A 25329-nucleotide genomic window follows, 5' to 3' on the forward strand; every position below is an offset into this window, starting at 1 on the left:
TAACCCTGCCACCAATAGGCAGGGAGCCTGAAACGAAAACCCACTGTCATGACCTATCCCCCAGGTCTTCCCAAAGTCTGTAAATGGACCTTGCTTACTAAAGTCAAATCAAAGGTCATTGGAAAGATGGTCTTACCTAACCTTAGAAGAAAAGCTTTGGGGTTAAATATATTGACATTTGTAACGCATACAATTAAACACACACAACATAGAAGCACAGGTATAACTACAGGTCAGCCAAAATTAGGTATGCTTAGATCCCTTTATTTATTTAAGCCATTTCTGCCCAACACTGCATATATGCAAAAGCGACCAAATGTGTACACCTGTGGGCGGACCAAAAATGGGTTAATTTAACTTCTACCCTTCAATGTTGAAAAAACAAAAAACAGCCCAAGCAGCTTACAAGTTAAAATCTGGAATAACAATAATAAAAACTGCAACAAATAAGCAACAGAATAGAAACACAAACTATTAAAACAATTGCTTGTTCAAGCAGCCAATCCTATCCAACTTTCCAGCGCTGATGCAGCCATGCCAGTGGGGTGTACACTGCATCCTTGGTGGGAAAGCAGTCCTGGAGGCCTGCTCAAGGTAAGGGAACATTTGTTCCCTTGCCTCAGGGCTTCATTGTGGTTGCATCAGTGCTGGAAAGTTGGATAGGCTTGGGCCCTATCTATATATCAGATTGTCTCCATGGAAGATTATCTCTAACTACACTACATGATTATCTTGATTTACTCGTTTATATAGGTTAGCATTTTTTCAGCCACTTGTAAAGCCCTCAAGGCAGCTTAATTAAAAAATGAGTAACAACAATAAAAATAATGACAAAAAAGTATTGTGGCACTTTAAGACTAACAAATTAATCAAGACAATATACTATACTAAACATACAAGGTAAAACAGACAAAGCAATCCCCATTCAATTTAGGTCAGGTGCCAGCCAACACATCAGAAAGCCTGCAGCTTGGAGGACATGCAAGCATCCTGGAGGAGTTCCAGGTAATTATGTGTTAATTATCAGTACCAAAGGAACTTTGCTAGAGTGTATAAAATCCCATATTGTTCTGATAAATCACAGGTGCCCATGTTTATCTTCTCTGTCTCTTAATAGGTGGTGTCATGCTCAGTTTTCCAATATCTGGTTATTGTTCAACAGTCTGACCACAGTAGACTGGGAGGAACTATGTAAACCATCCTGAGCTCTTGTAGGAAGGATGGTATAAAGAAATGTGAATGAATGAATGAATGAATGAATGAAAAACAAACATGTAGGTATTAAAAGTAGAAGTACCCAGAACCTGTGCTGCTAGCACTCAATGGCTGAAAACAGAGGAAAACTGTTGCCCTTGTACTAGTGCTAGATCTGACCCCACCTCCGAAGCAGCAGTAATCATTTGCAGATATATGCCAGTGGTTTCTCCTGTCCTTGCTGCAGTAAATTTAAGCTGTGTAAGACAGACAAAACACACAATCCTAACCAACTTTCCAGCTCTGACATAAAGGTAATGCAACTCCAAGGTAAGGGAACAAACATTGCCTTACCTTGAGGAGACCTCCATGACTGCCCCCCAACTGCAGGATGCAGCACATGCCCCACTGGCACAGTTATGCCAGTACTGGAAAGCTGGTTACGATTGAGCCCTAAGTTATTCTGTTGGAAGGGGATCTTCCCAGTCAGTGATTCAGAAGAGTCAGAGTGACCAATCTAAAGCAGGGGTGTCCAAACTTTTTGGCAGGAGGGCCACACCATCTCTCTGACACTGTGTGTGTGTGTGTGGGGTTACACTTCAAATTTGAATAAATTTACATAAATGAATATATTAGAGTTGGAACTTATATGAATGAACTAATTTTACTGAGCTTATTTATAATACACATGAGATCCAGAAAAGGGGGGTTGTTAAAATAATTCCTGACACGTATAACACACCTCTTCCTAGGGAAAAGTATAGAACAAACTTAAGAGGAGTCAGTATGGGCTCCTCCCCCCCCCCATGCAAGAGCATGTTTTTACTCTCTCTCTCCCCCCATCCTGGTAACAAGCAGCAGCAAAGGAACACAATCAGTCAGGAATCTGGTGGGCACCTGCCCCCTCAGGACAGGAGTTTGTTTCTCCTCATTCACACAGAGAAGGGAGCTGCCTGTCTCCCTCTCTAAGTCTCCCCCCCAACAGCCTGCACTGAGCACCAAACAAACTTAGAAGCAGGCAGAGAGCTGTGTGTATTTCCCCTTCACAAACAGACCTCCATCTTCCTCCCTCTCTGCCAGCAACCCCAACAAGCAAAAGCAGTAGGTTTCCTCCCCATTCAAACATCCTGTGAGTTCTCCCCTGCAGTGCCTCCTCCAAAACTGAGCACTCACAGCCCAATCAACCCACACTTTCCTGGGAGTAAGCTCCACCGACTCTATGGGACTTACTGCTGAGTAGACAAGCTCTCCAGCTGCATTCAAACATCCTTGGGACTTCTCCCCTGCAGTGCCAGCCCCCGACCCCAAGAACACTCACTGCCCAACTGGATCCACACTTTCCTGGAAGTAAACCCCACTGAGTCTGATGGGATTTACTGCCGAGTAGACATGCTGTCCAGCGGCATTCAAACATCCCGCGATTTCTCACTTGCATCACCCGCCCCCCAGCACATGCAAGCAGCACAAATCGACCCACAGTTTCCCATCCCTCCTCAGTGCCTATCCCCGCCCCCTCCCAACCCAAACAGCAGGGCAAACAGACCCAGGACTTCTCAGCCCCATCCAACTCCTGGACTCAGCTGTAGCCTCCCCAACCTAATGGGAGGGTTGCAGATGGGTAGGGCTCCTGCTCTCCTGTGGCTCCAGCGGGTCACCAGCAGGCCGAGCACCCATTGGAGATGGGGGGCTCCCTGGGGGGCCAGACTGGGGCCCCCCGCGGGTCACAAGTGGCCCAGGGGGCGCGGTTTGGGCAGCCCTGATCTAAAGCAATGGGAGCCTGCCTTACAAATGGGTCCTGTCTAAAGGGGAAATCCAATATATCTTTTTTGGCATACAAACCCCAGTCCCTAAGCATGCTAAACCATATGCTGGATTATAGACATTATATAAATTAGGTAGCCTGAATATGATTATAACTGGAAGAATGATATCCCCCAAACTCAAACAGCATTTTCCCTCAGTAAATCTTTGTGGGGGAGGGGCTAGTGCAGTGACATGATCCCCAGGATTGCGTTACTAAGGGATGGTTGGAGGGTGCTTTTCACTTTCATTTATGTAGGTGGAGCTGCAGCAGGCTTCAGGAGGTGCGGGGAACCCTGCCTAGCCCTCCACAGCGATCCCCGAGGCTTGGAACATTTGGTAAAAGCAGGCGCAAAAAACCTTCTGCAAAACAGACGTGCTTTGTGCCCGCTTTTACTGAAGATTCCAAGCCTCAGGGAGCACTGCAGAGGGCTACACAGAGTTCTCCATAGCTCCTGCAGCCTGCTGCAGTCCTACGTATGTAAGTGAAAGCACCCCCCTCACGCCCCATAGGGATGTGATCTTGGGGATCACTTCCCTGCCTCCCCACTTCCCCCACACCTTAAAGGGATGGGGGAACCTTTACACGAACTGGTGGGTCGTGACTGCCCCAAACCATTTAGAAGTCAGGGAACCACTGCCCCAAACCATTTACGAGTCAGAAAACTTCTAACTGCTTCTTCCATCCACATAAGAAGCGCCTCTTTTGAGCAAAGGCAAGGCAGAGGGAGGGAAAGGGAGAGGGCGAGAAGAAGGCATTCCAGGGGGAGAGAGCAGGGCGGGAGGGAGAAGGGACTGGTGAAGCTTTGCTCCACTGGATCCAGAGCCTCCGTGTCAGGCTCGCTGCCCAACATAGAGGCTCTTGATTCTACACTGACCTTTGGGTTGCCGTAGAATTGAGTAGCCCCATTACAAGTCTACTTAGTGTACCCTGAGTTTACCCTGATGAAAGTTCCCTTCTCCAGAGGAGGAGGCAGTGGCTGCATGGAGCCTGCAGGATGCAGCGGTAGCCATTTTCGGTACCACTGCAGCCCCACACGCCAGCCAGCTCAGGATTGGGCTGCCCAAGGGATAGAAATGCGTTCTTTTTAAAGAACAAAATACATCCTCTCTATTTTGTTAGACCTTCCATTTTCAGTGTGAAAGTTTTATCACAGCCCTGCACCATTAATGTGTGTAGAAGATTGTTGGTTGTTTAAAAAAAATTGTTGAACAGCAGTTGTTTCACAATTACTACCAGATCTTTATAAAAGCGTGCAGTCTTAAATTCTGGAATACTACTGATAAACACATTAATGCACACATATGGCTCCTCCTCAGTTACAACGTTCACGTTACACTTTTCTTGAATCATTGCACTTCTTTACTTTTGGTCCGGACGATTAGAGGGCAGAGCAATTGCCAGAGAAGAATTACTCCCAGGAACTGTGCAGTGATTGCTACCTGCTGTTTCATATTTTTTGAAGTTGGGAATACTGCTCCCAAAGGCCTTTCACTTTTCAGCCTAAATGATTTGCAGGAGGATAATAATGCCATGGCCGGTAAATAATAGTAGAGTCTGACTGTACATGGTCAATATGATTAAATGTCCCTCACCCTGATTTTCGCTCTGACCTGGATATGAGGAAACACCAGTATCTGCAGTAATGCCCAAGACCCACACAAAATGTAATGTTATTTAAAGAGAGAGAAGAGAAGAAGTACTCTTAGTAAATAAAGGTACCTTTTAAAAAAAAAAGAGAGAGAGAGAGAGAAAGTAAATGGGGAGAGACTAAAGTACTGGTTCACTAAAGAGCACAGTCAAGACTTTAGCAAACTTGACATTAGGCCACTTCATTCACTAGTTCTACACTTGCAATATAATAATTTAGTAAGAATTATGAGTGAGTAGAATGAACGGTACCATTTAAGACTAAAGGTGGAGCAGTATCATTTTTTATATTCCCTGATATAAAAACTAGTGTACAAGGTGCAAGGCAGGGTTGAATGCTTGTCTTGGTGTGGTAGATTGCAGGGACTTTAAAAAAAAAAAAATAAAGGAGCAGATTCATAAGGCTTCCCCAGCTCTCTGAAGGCCTTTTAAGGCCTTAAAATGTCACTTCTGATTTTTCTGTAAAGCTAGAAGTGACCTTCTAAGGCCTCCATGTGGGTCTGACCTGCAAGTTTGGGGACCTGCGGATAATGAAATCTGCAGATCCTGAATCCGCAGATACAGCAGGCCCACTATACAATGAAATTAGGTCCCATGGTAATAATACAATAACACAGCTGTTTATCAAACTGGTTGTAGAGGTACTCCTGGATTAATTTCTTCTTTGACAAAATTAATTTGCATCAAGACAGCTCATATATTTGGCTGACTTTGGTACAATAGCATATAATCACTTCTCCATAAGAAAGTGGGACAAAGCATGACATTGTATGAAAGTAGATCATATTATTTAACTGGTGAAGCTAATCCCCTGAGTACTGCCTGCATGAGACACAATTTGGGAATAATTTTAAAAAACTCTCAATTCCTTGGAGGAAGAGCAAATAATAAATAAACAAATAAAGTAAGTGAAAAACTTGTAACCTCTTCTGATTAGAATGTCAAAACATGCACTCCCTATACTCCCTAAAGCAGTGGCTCACAAAGAGGCCCTAAGAGGCTGCTGCCTGATTTATAAATAACAAAGGGGTGTGCCTATAATGATGATTGAGCGGCAGTGCTGCCCCCCCAGCAGCTTCTTTAACCCTAGATGCACATAACCTAATCTGCCCTGTCAGTTTTGTAAACCATAGAAAGTTGGGCCTGCTGGTGAGTCCCAAACCCACAATTTGAGAACAACTGCCCTAAAATATACCAACGATATCCAGGCCCTATCAAGGGCCTGTGCCAGTGGAACATGTGTTCCACCAGAAAGCACTTTGTAGAAATGCAAAGTCCAGGCCCACCAGTAGCTCCACAGAGGCAGCGGTGGGGAGGGGGGTTTGAACTGGGTGAGGGGAGGGCAGATGGGGAGAGATGAGGCGGGGGCAAATTGAGCTAGGGGAGGAGCAGATCGGTGGCTACTTCCTGGGCCTGATCCACCTGCACAGACCAATGTGGACTTGCACTAGTGATATCAATGGCTCAGGTTTGAGTTGACCTGTCGCAGCTGCTGCAACTGACCCTGTGGCAAAGGTCCCCTTATGCTGAGGAGACCTTGAGCAGTCAAAAATCCCCCATAAGATGCAGCATGGCCTGCACCAGCACTCCTTCACTGCTAGGCAGGGATTTAGGTTGGACTGGGCTGCCCAAAGTCTCAGAATACAGTCATTCACATTAGAAAAACACTGATAATATTATACTGCTTTTATAATTGTAAGAAATTTCAGAAAGGAAGTAGATGCGTAGGGGGGAAAAAAGAGTGAGAAAACTTACCAAAATAATGAAGGTCACAGGCCCAATAAAACTCCAGATAAAGTAGTTGTCAACCTTGAGCCAGCAACTGTTACAGAAAAGAGAAAAAGATTACATGACTATAGTGTATGTGCAACATGTTACAAATATAAAAGTTCTGTACACTTACAAGTGTACAGTTTCCTAGCTATGATACTACATTTTTGCAGTGATCACATTGTGGTGAGTCACCAATTCCCTTACTAATCCAAAGTCTGCACATTTCTGGCCATGAGTAGAAGGACTGAGTAGTTGCATATTAAAAATCGTTCATGAGCACAGGCACCAAGACATCTTCTCTAAGGGCATCAGGAACAATCTTCGGTTGAGGAAATGGTCATAAAACCTATGGCCCAATCATGGGCTGTTAGTCACTAAAGCTTTTAGGCTGCAATCCCAACCACATTTTCCTGAGAGTAAGCCCCATTGAACAAAATAGGACTTACTTCTGAATAGACCTGGTTAGGATTGTGCCCTTAGTCACTAAACCAAGGTCAGTCCAACTGGATCCACTGCTCTGACCCACCACAGCAGGTGCTGCTCCTCAAATACCCCAGAAACAAAAAAAGCAGCTACTTTTCTCATTCCTTCTGGTGTGATCTTGTCCAATAAAACAGGAAATGTGGAACATGCTGGGAATTCCCAGTGTGTTCATTTTGTTTTATTTAAAGGAGTGCAGTGAGAGGGTAGGTAAGCGAATGCTGCTCCTTCTACAGTGGGGCTAGATGGAGGTGGCTGCAAACTCAGGATGAAGGCGCACCCTGAGACTGTTGCTCCCTCTGCCACCTGTCACTCAACATAAGCTGCATCTGCAACATGAATGGTCCAGCTCGCATTTAAACAATCTCTGAACTGTTTTTTTCATGGTGAGTTCATGAGGTGATTCTGAACAGCAATAGCCTGAACACACTATTCTGAACACTACATGGGCATGAGATACAGCTCTTCAACAGAGGCTATCCACCATTGCTATGTACAGATTACTTGCTTGTTTTCTCACATTTACAAATATTGTTTTTACTGCTAATATTGCATGAAAACTATACAAGGAGAGTCTGAAGCTTGAGACCTATTTAACTCTGGACTCTATAGCTTTGTTTTTAGCTTTCCTTGTTTTCTCACTGCTCTGTGTGTCTTTCTTCTTTCCCACCCTTTCTCCTATTCTTCCCTTTTCTCCTTCTCTTAATAAAGTCTAAAAATTAGAGTGGTGATGGTCATAGGACCAACTCAAGTTAGCCTACAGAAGAGATTCTTGAACTGGGGCATCGTAATGCCCCAGCCTGAGTAGCTCTGCCTCTGACCTCTTAAGGGGCAGGAAGGGAGGAGGGCAGCAACGGGATTGTGCTGCTGCCAGAGACAAGGGGTTTTCTCCTACTTACCTACAGACAACTCCAGCCTCCAAGAGGTCCAGGGAACCTGCAGATCCCTCTGCAGTGCTCCCCAAGCCTCCAAACTTCTGCAAAAAGTTAAAACACACACACACACACACACACACACACACACACACACGCCCAAAGTAAAACAAAACACTCGCTTCCAGTTTCATGAAAAAAACAGGAAGTGGGTTTTTTTCTAAACTTTTAATAGAAGTTTGGAGGCTTGGGGAGCCCTGCAGAAGGGTCTGCAGGCTCCCTGGATCCCGTAGGAGGCTGGACCTGGGTTTAGGTAAGTAGAACACCCCCCCCCCTTGTCCCTGGCAGCAGCCTGATCCTAGGGATCGTGTTTCTGTCCTCCCCCCTTCCTCACAACAACTTCCCTCACTTCTCAAACTCCCTGAGAACAGCTGGTCTACAGCACAGCTCATCAGCCAAAGACCAACTGTAAGGAGCAAAATCCCTGAGTCAAACATGAGGCTTGCTCTGTGAAGACAGCTGTCTTCAAAAACCATATAACATAGCCTCCCCATGGCTGTTAAACAACTCTGCCTTCTTTGGTGTTGCTCTTAAGTATTTGATATAGGTCTGGGAGTTCAGGCTTTGAGCAGGTAACATATACTGCTTTATTTCAATGTCAAGGCAGTGGATAAATGTGGGCTTTCCTCCCACAGATTACTCGTAACATTCAAAATTTGCTTTTAACTTTCCATCACATGGAGAAATGCCTATTCCCAAGGAATGCCAAGTCAGAAAATGATTAAATGTCATGTTTTGCTGTGGAATGGCAGGATATAAATAAAATGCTGTAGACACCAACAGGGAATTGAATAGTTTTTAAAAAAAGCCCCACACAAATGGCATTAAACTAAATTAAGCATCAGCTTATCAGGTCTCACTTCACTTAGTGATTCGCTTTTCATATACCACAGCTCCCTGCTGATTCACTTTTATTTGGCTTTCATCAACAGCAAAATCAAGCCGCCTTCTTGTATTCAACTGTATCTGCCCATACTGTAACTAATTTCATCAAAGGACTAAGCAAGCACTATTGGAAGGCACATTTATGCCTCCAGCAACATAAATCCTCAGAAAGAGTCGGTGTCTACCTTCTGTCACTTTCTATAAATATCTCTATTTTTATAAATAAAAGGCAGTGGCTAATTTTAATCCTGCTCTTTCCCGCCTGACAAAATATTATCAAAGTGAAACATATGGGCAGAAATATCGAGCTATCGTCATCCAGAAAGAGAGCTAGCCAGAGGGCCCTCTGAACGAAGAGATCTAATGAAGCAAGCATTAGCTCAAAACAGGGTGGTTAAATCAGTCAGACACTTTAAGTTGAGGAGAATTTTCTTCCCCCCTCCTCCACTTTTACTTAATATCCATTTGAGGCCCCCAAAGTTATTTACTTTTTCTCCAATTTGTTTCAGGTCAAACTTCTGTGTTAAAAAGAAAAGCCATAATTTAGAGTCTGCCTCTCCAGAGTACAAATCCTCTGAACCTAGAAAATTACAAAAGACCTGATTGGAATTTGCACACAAGCATTGCTATTCTCTTACGAATAAAGCTTTCAGATGCTATTTTAGACTGTCAGGGACTCTGACAGCTAACACACTTAAAAAAAAAATTATTCACTTGAAAAACATTCAGGTCACTAGCAATTACTTACGCTTTTTGTGTTCCGTAGCTGGTGTAGTCAATAGCTGCCGAGACACCAACAACAGTGGCAGGGAAGAGGTAGCCAGCAACATAGTAGTACTTCTTCCTAGAATATTCACTTTCAAATACCTCTACTAACATGAGATAGAGTTGCACCCCTTCTAGGCACATCCAGGCAAAGGCTGCCAGGAAGAAAAAGTGTAAGAGGCCTGCAAATACTGGGCATGCAATCTGCAAAGAAAGAGAAACAATAAAATACAAACTACAACACCTTCAACCTTCCTGTTTAATCTGATGGCACCTGAATATGTCCCCATTAGGGTCTCGCTATAACACCTGGGCCGCCCTGACAGCACACGCACACAGTTGACAGTTCAACAAGTTTTCATTCCCCACCCTGCCGCCTGCCCCCAAATAACAAGATATTCAGAACTAATGGAACTGTATTATGTCCCCAGTAACTGCAGCCTTTCTGCTGTTGCATTCTGCAAGCCAAGATATGGAAAATATGTGCCTATTAGCATTCTTCAATGTAATGGAATATCAAGCATGGAAAGCAGTCCATTCATTTTGGGGAGTGAAATGTTAGCACTCTGCTGTAAGCCTGATATTGCAGATGATTTGGGACCTGATGATAAAGAGACACAGCTACTTGATGTATTATTTATACCTTCAGTTGAAAATTCTTATGCTATGGTCAGAATATTCTATTTCCCTTAATATCAAATATCGTTGCTTTTCTATTTTTAGGAAGATCGGCTGCCATATCACTAGCAAAGTTACATTCCCACCACTGCAGGTTGAATGTTGAATGAAATTCTACCAACTGACTCAATTCTAAAGGCAGGATATTTTAGAAAACCATGGCTTCCGCTTCATGTATGAAGATGTAGGAAAATATTTTAAAATTAGAAGTGAAGATGCACAAAGGGAAAGGATTCAAGAGCTTCTTCCTTCCAAAAATAGGCAAGTATAACATTTTGTGCATAACATTTTACTGCACCTTCAAACACAAAGCGCATTTACAGGACAACATGTAGTAGCACCTAAATATCACTTAAGTTGATGGGACTTGAGATGCAATCCTATACACACTTACCTGGGAGCATGCCCCACAGAACGCAGTGGGACTTACTTCCAAGTAAAGATGGATTGCACTGTTGGGCATTTAACCATACACTTTAGGAGTCATTCATTCCAAAGGAGCAGGCATGTTTAATCTTTATTGGACTGCAAGCTCCATCTTTCACAAGGACTATAAAAAGCAGCCCTATGCAAATATGATTTGTTTGCAGGATATTATTTCATGATAGCATTTCTTATCTCTTCATACATATAAACAGATCTAACAGGTTTGAAAGCCTATGATTGGCAAGACAAGCCTCTACCTCTTCTTGTTTCATCAGCTTTGCCCTGGACATTTCTCTGTTGCTCCTTGTATCATGTTGCATGCACGGTTTCATAAGGAAACGAGGCAAACGTGGAAATGTGCTTTTGTAAGGAAAGGCAATTTGAGGGCAGAACTCCTCATTAATAAGAACACAGTGATGCCACCCATGTTGAGCTCTTCCCCACTGTAATGAGTAGTAAGACCTTCCTATGTCCTGACATTATAATGTTATACATGTTCCTGATCGGCTGCACATCTTTGACTCCTGTGACACAAAAGTACTCAATTTAGGGGGCAATCCTAACCCCTTACGTCAGTGCTGGAAAGCAGCAGGATGCAGCACACGTCCCACTGGCACCGCTATGCCAGTGCTGGAAAGCACTGACATAAGGGGTTAGGATTGTGCCCGTAATAATGTAATTATTGTGACATGCTCCCTGGCATGTCAACACACTTTGCCCAATCCTCAGGCACACAAATGTGAGGTTTTGCAGCCTGACATCTGGGCATCCTCAGCCTAGTGGGTGGGGCAAGCACACATATATAAGCAGACTCTCCCCACCTGCTTGGTAGTTGAGCTTGGGCCAGTATCTCCTACCCACCTGCAAACTCCGATCAGCAAACTGATGACTAGCTGGTTTCTTTCTGGGCTGGGTAAGGATTTTTGCCTTCAGCTTGATTGACTTTTAGGTGAAGGTTTTTTCGCCTATCCCTTTCGGGTTGGTGGGTCCTTCTCTTATAGGCTAACTTTCTTTGGTCACTTTAGCTAGGAAGGGTATGGGGGGATGTAGGAAGGTGTTATTCTTTGTGTCCAGCTGAGGCAGCATAACTGGGCATGTGCCAGGACCGCTCAAACGTTGCATATCTGGCTAGGTAAGGTTGGTTGGCTTTTCTTAGCAGGATTTGCTAAGGCTACCTTTGGCTTGGCCGGGATAAGCTGGCGTGGTCATGCTGCCTCAACCCCAGTGGGTTGGTGAGGACAGACTTAGCTGATCTCTGACTGGTTTGAGTCTTTAGCCACAACTGTATCCCAACATAATAATAATTTTATTTTATTTATTTATTTAAAATATCCAATACTTCATCACTGTGGCACAACAGTATCTTGGTAATGTTGTGATGAACTCATGTTGTGTGTGTGTTTTTTTTTAATTAAATGGAAAGTTCTGGGTCAAAATGCCTTTCATCTCTCAACAGTTACACAGAATGGGATTAAACAGTTCCTTCCTCAGACCAGAACAAGATGTTCAACACAGGATTCCCAATTCTGTGTTTGCCTCTGATGTAAAGAAATGGGTTTTTGCAAGGCAGAAGCAGTGGCCAGGAGAAATGGGTGCTTAACCCTTTTCAAGCCCACCACATTTTGTTACAATCCTTCCCCTCTCCTAGGGTTGTGATTCATCACAGATTAATGAAGTAGTTACTGAGGGACAAGGTTGCAGAAGAGAGGGGGGAAAAGTTTGGGAATCCTGTATTTTCTGCAAAACACCTAGTTTCAGCCTTAACATTTCAGTTATTTTTAGTGACCCAAATGAGGTGTATATTAAGTGTGGAAGACTTACCTTATATTCTGTCTTATCAATTCCAATTAGGAAAATGAACTCTGCAATGAGGAGGTTGATACAGAGGTTCTTGTGAATTGTGTTTCGATCACTTTGAAGGCCACGGAAGAAACAGAAAGTAAAGATGCAAATTGCCAGGCAGACAAGGGAAATGACAATCCCCACCCAGGTGATGACAGTGAGGAGTAACTCATGCATTCCATTTTTGTACTGGAAATGATGAAGAGTGAAGAAAATTAGTGTGGTCACTAATCAATACAAAACTAAAATGCAATGCTCACACCTTGCATCTAGAAATTGTTAATTTGCTTTATGGGTGGCATAAGGGTCTAGCTTGTCACAAGAGAAAAATATGTAAGTGGGGATATGAGAACTGTGGGTCTTCGACAATACAGAAATTTGAGATCGGTTACCTAACTAAATAATAATAATAATTCCAGTAACATGCTGCCCTGTAAGACTTAAGGCCACTTTTCAGAAAAGAGATTGTTGCAGCTTGAATATACAAATATTCTATATACTAAATATATATATATATACTATATACTAAAATATAGTTTAGTAGTTTAACCTCTGCTAACTGGGCAAAGAAGTACCTTTGCAAGTTGCTTCTCAAATATAGCAGGGGGAGAGTGTCCCTATTCACTACAGCACGCTGTCTTTCTAGGTGCTTTCTGCTGGTGTTCGAAGAAAATTTTTTTAGACTGCAAGCCCTTTTGGGACAGAGAGCCATTATTTATTTAAGCATTTTTCTCTGTAAAATGCTTTGAGAACTTTCTTCGTAGAAAAGAAGTCGTGTATATAAATACTATAATAATAATAAAGTAAATGCAAGGAAATCTGAGTTCTGCATTGTAACAATGTACTCAGTGAAATCTGAGTTCGATGTGCTCTATTATCCATTTAGTACCTTTTGATCAGATTTGGGATATATATATATATATATATATATATATATATATATATATATATATATGCACATGATATATGAGCTCCAAATATTAAATGGACAATGACAAACCTTTTCTACTGGCAGAGCAGCAACCTAATAACCGACACAGCTATACTGTGGAATATGCATGTCTGGCTGTTTTATATGGCTGTCTCTATAAACTGCCTAGCAAAATCAGGGTATGGGTTGATTATAGTTGCTGTTTGTATGTGTGCTTACAGATCACTGTCCTGTGATTAATTAGGCAAAGATTAATTCTTGGGGGTGTTGGATTGCAGAGACAGATTTTGTAATTTGCACTTTGCTGCTAAAGTGTTCAGTAAGCTGTGCCATTCTAAAAAGGTTTACTTAGAAGTAAGTTCTGGTGTTTTCAGTGGGGTTTGATTCTTAGCCAAGTGAGTTCAGGATTGCTACTTTAAGATCTTGCACGACTTCTACCATTCCATACACAAGATCACACAACTGTTAGTTGATTGCCAATAACTAAATTCATAGTAAACATTAATTCAGAGCAAAATCCACGTATCTCCTGATAAGTACACTTTTTTTTAAAAAAAAGTGGATATCTATCCCTTTGTTTATTGTAAGTCTGATTGTATACATCATAATCAAAGAAGTTAATATGAACTAAGAGATCTCTAACGGTGCCATGCAAGCTGGCTACAAAATATTTAAGAAAGCTCTTCATATTTGATGAAATGGGTCAAAGATCAGAATGAATACTGCTATATGCTGATAGAAGACAGATTGCACAATTATTGACACTTTTTGCACATTTGTGCACACAAGCGACCTAACCCTTAAGTAAAAAAGTTCTTCCATCTATAGAGGAGTGCAGCTGATCAGAAAAAACTGATAGCAGAGTTTATCTGTTATTTTAAAAATTACTTTTTAAAAATCTTACACCTTACTCTATGTAACATAAGAGTCATATGGAATACTGTGAAATACAATGTCCAATAATATTCTGAAACAATGCTAATATCTGGTCAATTATCTGGGCAGCTCAGTTATCATTTAAAAATTCAGCTAGGTCTTCCACATATTATCAGATTACTGCTAAAAGCCACCATTACTTACCACAACTCCCCTATGGGCCATGAGAATTGCAAAATTGGTTAGGTGGCTACATGCACAGGTGGTATGTGTTTTATTTGTGTCAATCAGCTTGCAGCCTTGAGTTGACCAATATCCCATCATAGTTCGTTCTGAATAGTTCCAGAAGGAGCAATTCGCATTGAAATAATTGTCAGGCTGTAAGACACCAGCATAAAAAAACAAAAAGGATTATAAAAGAGTCACTTATTCAAACCTCATCTAACTTTTAACACAGCAGCAATTAGTGAAAAACCTGGGTGGACTGTACCCTCATCATTAGCGACAGGGCTGTTATCTAGTTAAAATGTGGACTTTATAGTTTGAAAAACTTTACAGTCCACATTACTGTATTTTAATCAGTTTAATTGATCACAATTTCTGGCTTGCAAACCGATGCTTACACATCAGTATCCATTTTCTCATCCCTCTATAGCAGATTTTCTAAATGGCTTCATAATTGAGGATTTATTAATCCAAACACTTTTCCATTTTCAATTTTAATCCATGTAACATGTAAGAAAGTCTCTTGCACCAAATTAAGTTGAATAAAGCATTGGTCTAGGGCAGGGGTGCCCAAACCCCGGCCCTGGGGCCACTTGCGGCCCTCGAGGCCTCTCAATGCGGCCCTCAGGGAGCCCGCAGTCTCCAATGAGCCTCTGGCCCTCCGGAGATTTGTTGGAGCCCGCACTGGCCCAATGCAACTGCTCTCAGTTTGAGGGAGACTGTTTGACCTCTCGCGTAAGCTATGGGATGAGGGCTCCCTCGACTGCTTGTTGTCTCACGTCTGTGATGCAGTAGCAGCAGCAAAGGAAAGGCCAGCCTTGTTTTGTGCAAAGCCTTTTATAGGCCTTGAGCTATTGCAGACATTCATTCATATAAGTTCATCTTTAATATATTCATTTATGTAAACTTATGTAAATTTATTCAAATTTTAAATGTAAATTAATTCTTTTTTTCCCCGGCCCCTGACACAGTGTCAGAGAGATGATGTGGCCCTCCTGCCAAAAACTTTGGACACCCCTGGTCTAGGGAAAAGACACGGCTAGTTTTTTGCGTTCCTTCTAAAGTTTACCGATGCATCTCTTTAATGGCCTAATCCAATCCAGGAGCAGCCCAGCGTGTGCGGTGATGTCAACCCAGCATGCAATGCATGCTATGAGTCGACCAGAGACCAGGCAGCCCACAAGAGGTAAATAAAGAAAATTTTTTACCTATGTCACCATAAGCTGCCTGCTTCCCAGTGGGTCTCCTCAGAACTACACCAGCTGGCAAGTTTGGACTGGGAAGGGAGATAGCATGCACAGCTCCAAGATCCACCCATGCCAGGTCCAATCCTCCCCACCGCCAACTTACCAGCAACAGCTCTGTGGGCTGCTGTTGCCCACATGCACTTTCCCAACCTTTGCATTGGCACCAGTTCTGTGGAGCACATGCTTTAACGGAAGCCCTTGGGATATGATGGTGGATTAAGTTGAATAAAGCACTGGTCTAGGGAAAAGACACAGCTAGTATCCACCAAGATCCACCAACATATCCTGCAAATTGGATTGGAATGTAAGAAATGGGATGTTGTAGTCCAGGCAATAAATAAAAGCCTCCTTAGGAATAACCAAAACAAAGTCAACAAATTTGGGTCAACCTGAATAAGATAAAATAGTACCATTCTCCTGTATTCAGTGAATCAGTGTCTCCTTGGTAAATAGGCTCCAGAAAACAATATGGAATTAGAGCAAAATGGTGTAAGTGCCATTTAACTTTTGCTACATTAAGCAGCTAAAAACTAAGAGCTGGTGTTTTCTGTCCTGCTGCTAAGGTAAGAGTTAATTTTCACTTAGGAACAAATTAGACCCATTTACATTTTCATGTTGATTACTGAATTAGCTTTCATTAAGAATACACTTAAGTTCTAATAATCACTGAACCAGGCTCATTTAATTTTATGTTCATAGACTTAAATAAACCTGTGCCTCTGACCTAGTCCGACATTTAAAATTCAAATTGAAAGATTCCCCCCCACCCTCTTTGTTCTTCCGTCTTGCTGATTTTATGATCTTCCCATTAATTCATTACTATAACTCACATCAATGTGTGCCAGGGTGAAAAGAACAGGATCGGTCAAGTAGACCCGGCTGGACTCCTTGTTGATGGAGGCTGCGATGACGTCGGAGTTCACAGCAATGGTGCTGTTCCTGCCAGCAAACTCACTGCCCAGTTTAATGGTGGCATTTTCAGTACTGAGGAACCGACCCAAACTTTTGTAAATTATGAAAACTAGCTTTGCTAACCCTGTGTAAAGAAAGCTCCCATTAGATTGACTTGAAAAAGCAAAAATAGCCTATCCCAATTCTACATCCACTTTAATATAAAAGTTTAATGCAAAAGAATTGATTCCAGCAAAAAAAAAAAAAAATGCCTGTGAAACATTATGTACAAATAAGAGGTAATGATAAGCAATTTTTTAAGTCAGTAAAGGTGTATTCACATATCTCAAACTGTAATACTACAGTTGCTAGACCTTCAAATAAATTGTTAGTAAAGATATACCATTTCTGCTGTTCTGTTTCACAGTGCTTGAAGAGAGCTGGATTGAATTGCCTCCTGCGTTGCCCTGAGGGAACTTCAAATCCTGCACTTGTCCTTCCGTACTGAGCACTGCAACTTCCAGGACTAGGGAGACCAAAAGCAAAATATGTTTTCATTCAGGGTCAGATTATATATTTCTTTAAATGGAAAAACTTTTTTAGCTGGCTAGTTTTGTTTGCTTGTACAGGACAGATGCAGATTAGTGCACTTCAACAACATGGACTCATTTTTCTTTAAATTTTAATCAAACTGAGTGCAGGTGTCATGATCGTAATAGCAGTTTCATTCTGAGAACATGACATCCAACTTGATTTTAATGTGACTCTAAAAGTTATCACTTGAACAATTCCAGGAGTTCTTAGCTGGAAGAAAAGTCTAACTTTTGAAGAGGCTGTGTTGCACAGCTTTGCAATGTTTATTTCCTACTTGCTGCCATTCAGACTAACCTGAAAGGATCACATCTAAGTAGCTAAGGATAGGAAAGGTAGTATTTACTAAAAGAACCTTCACAGTAGCATTTCTGAGGCTGGGGAATACATTGGCAGCCAAAACTGAGGACTGCCAACACTCTTTCCAGAACTGCACTTGTTTTTGGCTCTTGAGTCTTTTTTGCTATTGGCCTTGAATTTTTTCTACACATCATAATAATTTTGTCGAGATTTTACTGTACCTTTAAGCCACAAGCAAGATATGAGAAAAAACGAATTAACATTTATTTTCAATTGATGATTTATACAAACTATTTATACATACAAATTGATGATTTATACAGACTTTTTACCTCATTAAAAAAATGAACAACTATTTTCTACTTGTGACAATTGGATTAGCTCCCAAAATTAAGAGAAAAAACGAACATGTTCCGGTACACACCCTATGGTGCGCTAGAAGCTACATACCACATGCTGAAAGTGAATGGACCTGTCAAGAGGAATATCAGAAGCTGCCTTATGCTCAGTCAGCCTGTTGGTTCATCTAGCTCAATACTGCCTGGCATGAGTTACAGTATCTATTTTAGGAAGGTATCTTTACTTAACTTTATCTGGAGACACTAGAGAAGGACTCTGGGATCTTCTGCATGCAAAGCTATGTACTACTGAGAAATGGACCTTCGCTATGGGAGTTGTATGTAGAGGAGCTCCGTGTGTGCACACTAGAATACACATGGATAACTGTATCTGTTGGACAATGGAATAATGAAGAAGCAGTCCTGTGGATTCTAAAATGATGCTTTGGATTTTTTCCCCTCTGATTGTTCCCTGGCTGACATCAGCAGAACTTTTAATGACTCAGAGCCCTGACAGTACACTCTAAACAAGACCAACTCTTGTGTACAGACACATATGATAAAGAGAGAAATGGGAAAACAAATAGGAGCCCAAACCTATGCGTGTCTACTCAGAAATAAGTTCTATTATAGTCAATGGAGCTTACCTCCCAGGTGTGGATAGGACTGCAGCCTCAGGTCTGTAATACTTTCCAGGAAGTATGGTTCATTTAACACAATGGGACTTACTTCTGAGTAAGCATGCATACAGTTGCATTGTTAAATTATTTACTAAAGTGCTTAATATAATCAATGTTTTTTTAAAAAAAATTACTAGATGACTAACTTTTTAATGCCAATTATACTTCGTAAATGTTTACACAAGACAGGAGACTTAAAAGGCAGTACACAGCTAGTTACTCAAACTGTAGTAAGCAAAATTGTAATGCCAACATTCCCAAGAGGCAAAGCCTATGTATGTATGTGCTTCTGTGCATGCATATTATAGAGCATTAAAACATTAAACTTTGAACTTTCTAAACTTACTCTTAACATGACTCAAAATTTTATGTTTAAAAGGAAGGAAACTAGTGTCAAGCAAGGAAAATCTGCATGCAGATTTTCACATATGAACCACCTTGCTGGAGGCAGGTCATTGTTGCATGTAGTAAATGTGATGTGCAAGTTATGCACCTACCTGGATCAGAGCTGCACATGAACTTTCAGAGTGCTTTATGTGGTTGCTGCTAATGGTTTCTGATTATCCTTATTCACAGCTCATGAAATGGGACACAGAATCCTAGTGTGTACACACTCTCTCTCTAACACACACACCCCAGCATCATCATTAACTGTGCTATTTCTTTGCTGGAAAGTATGTATGCAAATTCCTGTTATTGTGTAAGAAGTCCTTCAGACAGATGTCTTCCTGTTTAATTATATTTCAAACAATAACCAAAGAACTGAAATTACACAGAAGAATATGTCCACTTCCGTGAAGGAGTGAGTCACACAATCAAAAGCTTTTCTTTTTTCTAGGGCTGAAGCTCCTAAAATCAACATTAAACAAGTCTAAATTCTGCTTTACCTTCAGCAGCAATAACATGTTTTATTCCATTCGTAAATCTAAGCAGCTGACACTCCATTCATAAATTGGTTTCTCAGTTTCCAGGCCCCTGGCCTCAACAACCTTCCAACCTCTGTATATGTTCTACTTCTCAATACATACAGACTGTAGTTGTAAGGACACCAGAGTCTATATGCAGCATCATTCTTAACCACAACATAAAGCTATACCTGCATGTCTCTAACATGGAATCATTTTATTTCCCTGCCAGTCTTTAAAAGATAAATTATGCTCAACCTGTCAGTAGCTATTTTGTAATCTATGAAGCATGGTTATTTTGTATTGTGGGAGTCGTAGCCCACTGAACATTTTCACCTGGAGGCAGTTGTCCTTAATATAAACATTTGGTCTGCGTACTATGTACCCAAAGTTGGCACAACACTCTTAACAGAAAATAAGTGACATGCATTAGGAACTGATTATACATAATGAAAAAAACAATTTACACAGCTATCTGTGTACAAAAATATATTTTGTCATTTTTATAGCAAGTTTCAAATGTTTAAAATATTACATACATATTATCTCAGTAGGCCTTACAGTAGCTCTTTAAGGTAGGCAAGTATGGACTGAAGATAAAATGGTTTATCTAAGATCCACTAGTGAATTTTTGGCTAAAGTGAAATTTGAAGCAAGCTCTTAGTATATATTGATTTAAAAGGTTTTTATATCTCTTCTTTCAATGCTCAAAATGGTGTACAATAATGAAATTTAAAACCACATAAGTAATAAAAACATAAAATAAAATAAATTAAAACCATATTGACAAAATTAACTAAAAAGAAACTGGAGCAGATCAAAAGGTGCAAAAACAGCAATACATATAATTAAACTAGTATCAAACAGCAACCAAGATCCATAGGTGTTAAATTAAAAAGGTATCACTAAGAGATTCCTCTTTCCTCAAAAGTAAAGCAAAACTGAACTACAGTCCAGTTCATGTGTTGGTTCATGGAAGTTTATGCCACAAGAAAGTTCTTAGCCTTTAATGTGCCACAAGGTAATCTGTTGTTTTAACAGCATTATTAATTTTGCATAGCATTAATCATGCTATTGAGATGATTTACTCATTCCTAAGTGGGTAAACTATCTATCAGATGTGGTATATATGGAATCCTAAAGCACTAGTTTGATATACCTTTCTTCCTTTTCCAAGGCATAGTGCCCAGCTTTTCAAAATTAACAATGCATTCCTATACTCAGCAGCAAGACCCACTGAGTTCACAGGAATTTCACTTACCAATGTGATCTGTAGGCATAGCGACTCTTGTTGGTTCTAAGAGGTTGTCAGCCAAGACAAAAGCCCCTTCTTCTAACGTATCAAGTAACATGGTCGCTGCGTGTGCTTGTTCTGAAGAATTCATATCTTTCCAGGATTCTAGAGCTTCTGCCCTAAGCAGGTTGTCCACTGTGTCAACGATAGCCTGTATTCATTAGAAAAATATTAGACCATACCGCCTTAGGCAGCAGGAGTGAGTTCCCAACATGATCTGATGACAATTGTAATATTTAACTGTCAACATGATTTACAGTGATTTAATGACAAAAAAGCTACCGCTTTTGTTTGGAACAAAGAGCATCAATGTAACATGCCTTGGAGCAGCTATGAAGAAGAATGTTATTAACATACCGAACGATGCAAAGAGAGACTGCTGATGGCTTTACTTGGGGATTTAATTTTAAAGCCCCTTGTGCCAATTTAAAGCTCCACGGGGCTCCAAGGTATATGTGGAGCCTATGGAATCAGGGGACTTCCCAATTCTTCCCCAGTGTTGAAGAATATTTTGTGGTGTCCTGATCACACAGGGTTATATGCACATTAATGTGCTCAAAGTGCTATATTAACTTATGAGGGACAAAAGGATCTTAAGCTGAAATATTATATCCACACTGCAAAATAATCCAATCAATCATACTAATCAAACAATCAACTGAAGGGGATCAATTAACACACTATATACTGCTGAATCACCATTTTTACTCTGTCCCATTTACCTAGTTATAATGTGTCATTAAGCACATATAAAATTTGGTTGATCAAGTTCCAAAGCAATGGGCCTGAAAAGTGGACACATTATACAAACAGAAACATGTTGGGTACTGAACACTGTAATTTGCACCTGAATAGATAGGAAAAGTTGGTTGGGACTATTGTCAGGAGCAAAATTAATTAGCCTAATCCATCTTAATATCCTCTTTCTGTCCGTATTGTGAGCCGCAACAAGAAGATTGTGAGCCGCAGGTGGAAGATACTTTGGAGTGGCATGAAAGGATTTTCTCCCCCTTTTCTCTAATGGGAATGAAAAGAGTCAAACTGCTCACAGTGATACTGCTGCAGCCATTAAATAGAGTGGAACAGAAATTGGTCTGCTGAGGCCACATTCATTAGTCACCAAGAAATACAGATCGGAGCCTCTGATCTGAGTTACAAATGAATCCTCTGTCAAGAAGTGCAAACTTGCTTCATTTGCATAGCATCAGCTGGCTTCTGATTTGTAACTTTAAGAGGTTTTATCAGTCATAACCAAACTGAGAAGCTCATCAGAGGCTAACAAAAAAGGATTCTAGTCAAAAATTAAGGTTGTACTTTTGTGTTGCTGATCTATCTATGTTGAGCTGATTACACTCATTCATTAGCCTGATTCTCATTTTCTCATATCTATAGCTATATCTATATTCCCAGCAGCAAGAAAATAGCCAATACTGTAATGACACTGTCTTTTGCCATTGATGGGTAGGAGAGAGAAATGAATACAAATGGTATGATACAGCTAAACTTGAGCACTTTGAAGTTCCACTGATTTCATTGGGAATGTTTAAGTTCATGTTTAATTTTCTCAGCTAAATAATGAGACTGAATTTTGAACTTTGGTTGGATTATGCCCATATATTCTTGCCAAACAATGACACAAATTTCACAACATTCCAATTATTCAGTTTTACACAATGGCATTTATCTTCAGAAGTGAACTGCAAAAACAACTGTGAAAAGTCAACTCATTTCAGAAATCTTAGCTTTGCTTCCCATTAATCAGGTTAAATGAAACAATTATAACATTGCTTAAGATGTGATCTCCCCTGTGACTGTCTCTTGTTGAACTCTGTAAAATCTCTTGCCATGACTGAGCAGTTTTAACTTCTCAAAATTATTTTAGAATATGCATAGAACGTATACAATGCACTCTTAATACGATTCTTTAACACTAAGCTGCTTTCGACACCTTTACTCATCTTCTCCCCTAATAAGAACATGGTTAACTGCATGGACACTGGCAATCACAAAAGCATATATATCACAGGACTTGAAAGATAATCCAACCTTCAAACCATTTCTGAACTCTTCTCCCAGTCTGGCAAACAGGATATTTTTTTAGCCGCACACTGAATACTTACTAGAAGGTTGCATTTTATGTGAAGCTCAAGCAGAAGTTTTTACGACTGGCCTTGGATTTTATATTTTCCTTTCAATTCACATTTTTAAAAAATAGAACTTGCTGAATTAAAGAGTGCATCAGAAACAAAAAACAATAAAGGGCTGTTTATGTGTGTTTTAGGTTTTGTCATGCACAACCATGGGATGTAATCCATCAGGCACTCTTGCTACACAAGCCCCAGTGAAGCAAATGATGGTCGTGAAGCAGCAGCAATCAGCGGGTTCCACTCGCTATGGCTACACAGTCTTTGATATATGAAACTACAAACATATAAAACAATTTTTGTGTGTGATTTTTTTGCCAACTTTTTCTTCCACAATAACGCAATGAGAAAATAAAGCCTTGATTATCTCCAATATTGCCCCTTTCTAGTGTAGTTCTTTTTAGAAATAAAAAAATAGTAGAAGAAAAAGAAGCATTGATTATTGGCTTATTCTCTAAGAATAGGCTTATTCTGATAGCATACTACCAACATTTTGTGGGGGAGGGGCACAATACACATTTATCAAAGACTGAAATACATGGGATCATGCAGCAAGAGGATAAAGCATAACAGCAGGTTGCTGATGCAGGGAGAAAGCAAGGGTGACAACACAGGAGATATACCTTAAGGTAAGCCCTGCATGTCTTCTCTCGCTTTTGGAGCTTGTTAGTAAGAGAAAAAAAAATGCACACAAATCAGAGGTTAGACACAAAAAAGTGTAATAGTAATACTACTATTTGATTATTGTTCAAACACTGTTGTGTTAACCTGAGAAATACATTCTGTTAATAAAATAATGTTAAGTGTGTTTAATTATCACATCTAGGTCTTTTAGGAAGATGAATGGAAACCAAGACTATTCTGGTGAATTAGGGCAAATTAGCTACTTAGTGGGTCAAATAGATGAGATCCCAAATCAAATTAGTAAAGTAACCAATCCAAAAATGCTTTTTTCTTCTTCTCTTACTCTCCTCATTAGATTTCATCACATTATAATGCACTAAAAGATATAACACCATTCATTCTGGGTTTTTTGTTTTTATTTTTTCTGCTGCTAAGTTATCAATAGTCTCATCTACTCCAGTGTTTCTCAACTGGTGGTATTTGAGGTGGTACACACAGGACCCCCACACCCCCACTGCTTTGCAGTGAGACCAGCAATGCAACACAACAAGCAGTGGTAGGAGGCTTGGCTTGGCGGGCAGAGCTCTAGTGTGCACTTTTTGCATGCTCAACACAGCCCTCCTGTCCACCCGGAGCCTCTTAGTGGTGTTTGTTGCACAGCATCTGGCCTCCCAAATCAGAAGTAATTGGTAATGATGTCATTGCAAGTTACTTCTGGTGGTACTTCCAATAGGTGGACCATGCAAGGTGGTACAGTGGGGGATAAATGTTGAGCAACACTGATCTACTCTATTTTTCCTGCCACATGGGAATAGTCAGGTACAGTGCTTTTCTGCCCCTCTCATGGCAGAATGACAGAGTCTCCTTCTACATTTTCTGCCTTTCTTTTACATGCCCTACACCATGAACTTACACAAAACAGAGAGACACCTTGCAACAGTGTTTCTGAGAAAAAACAGACAAAATCATGAGGCAGAAGTGTGTCTTTTCAAGCACAACAGAAAACACTGTCCAGTTCTGTACCTACCTTGTTATAACTCCGTCCAGCGGAGTCCTTTTCATTAGGCTTCAGGTCTTGCAGCTGAGCATCAAGAATGTCCACCAACTGTTCCATCAGCCTGACAGATGAACTCACATCCCCAGCAAAGATTGGTCCTTTGGTGTGTTTAGCCAGTTCATTGGCAAGGCTAGCAGCATTTTCTCCACTTCTGATCTGAAATGACAATTAAACAAGATCCCATGTTATTCTAATTCCTTGAACACTTTATTTGCAGATCACTAGTAGAATTATTTATCTTGAAAAATAAATTATGAGGCCTTTTAAAAAGCAGCTTTTAATACCCACAAAGAAACAGACTTGTAAGAAACTTGGGTTTTTGCAATTTGGTAAAGTACTGTATACACTGATGGTGCCACATTTATACCACTCTCCCCTTCCCCCCCAACACAAGCCCTTTCTCAATTTTTTGGTCTGTTACCCCTCATTCTATTACATTACAAGAGAAAGATCAAGAAATATAACTTGAAATGGGCCTTGGTGAAAACTTACCAAACATGGACTTAAGTTTAAATAAATTTAAAATTACCTTTAAATTTTTAAATTTAAATTTAAGCAACAGCTTAGTGAAAAAAATCTCATGCAAGACCAATGTGATCAACCAAATAAAAGGCAGTTCATTAATGATATACGGTGGTTTTGCTGACCGACTATGTATGTAAACGCTAGACTTGGCAGCCTCCTGGCAGACCATATAGGTGGCTAGTGTGTAGGTAGTCACAGAAACATCTTGACAAGGTTAAGAGAACCCCAGTTCTTTTGATGAACATCCTACAGTTGCAGAAAGTTACCTGGAAAAG

At 40.7% G+C, this 25329-nt stretch overlaps 1 protein-coding gene across 7 annotated transcripts in view; it reads right to left on the reverse strand.

Annotated features, from left to right (window-relative positions):
* The window catches only part of ADGRL2 (adhesion G protein-coupled receptor L2), a 660835-nt gene that overhangs the window by 27526 nt on the left and 607980 nt on the right, over positions 1 to 25329 (reverse strand). For all 7 annotated transcript variants that reach the window (XM_066626596.1, XM_066626597.1, XM_066626598.1 and 4 more), the window contains 8 exons: positions 24500 to 24685; positions 20672 to 20855; positions 17000 to 17122; positions 16536 to 16741; positions 14438 to 14611; positions 12406 to 12615; positions 9464 to 9684; positions 6401 to 6467 (listed from right to left, as the gene is read on the reverse strand). In XM_066626596.1, coding sequence (XP_066482693.1) covers positions 6401 to 6467; positions 9464 to 9684; positions 12406 to 12615; positions 14438 to 14611; positions 16536 to 16741; positions 17000 to 17122; positions 20672 to 20855; positions 24500 to 24685 — 1371 coding nt within the window. The remainder of the gene's footprint in view (positions 1 to 6400; positions 6468 to 9463; positions 9685 to 12405; positions 12616 to 14437; positions 14612 to 16535; positions 16742 to 16999; positions 17123 to 20671; positions 20856 to 24499; positions 24686 to 25329) is intronic.

Source organism: Tiliqua scincoides, chromosome 4, assembly GCF_035046505.1.
Source record: "Tiliqua scincoides isolate rTilSci1 chromosome 4, rTilSci1.hap2, whole genome shotgun sequence".
Lineage (NCBI taxonomy): Eukaryota > Metazoa > Chordata > Lepidosauria > Squamata > Scincidae > Tiliqua > Tiliqua scincoides.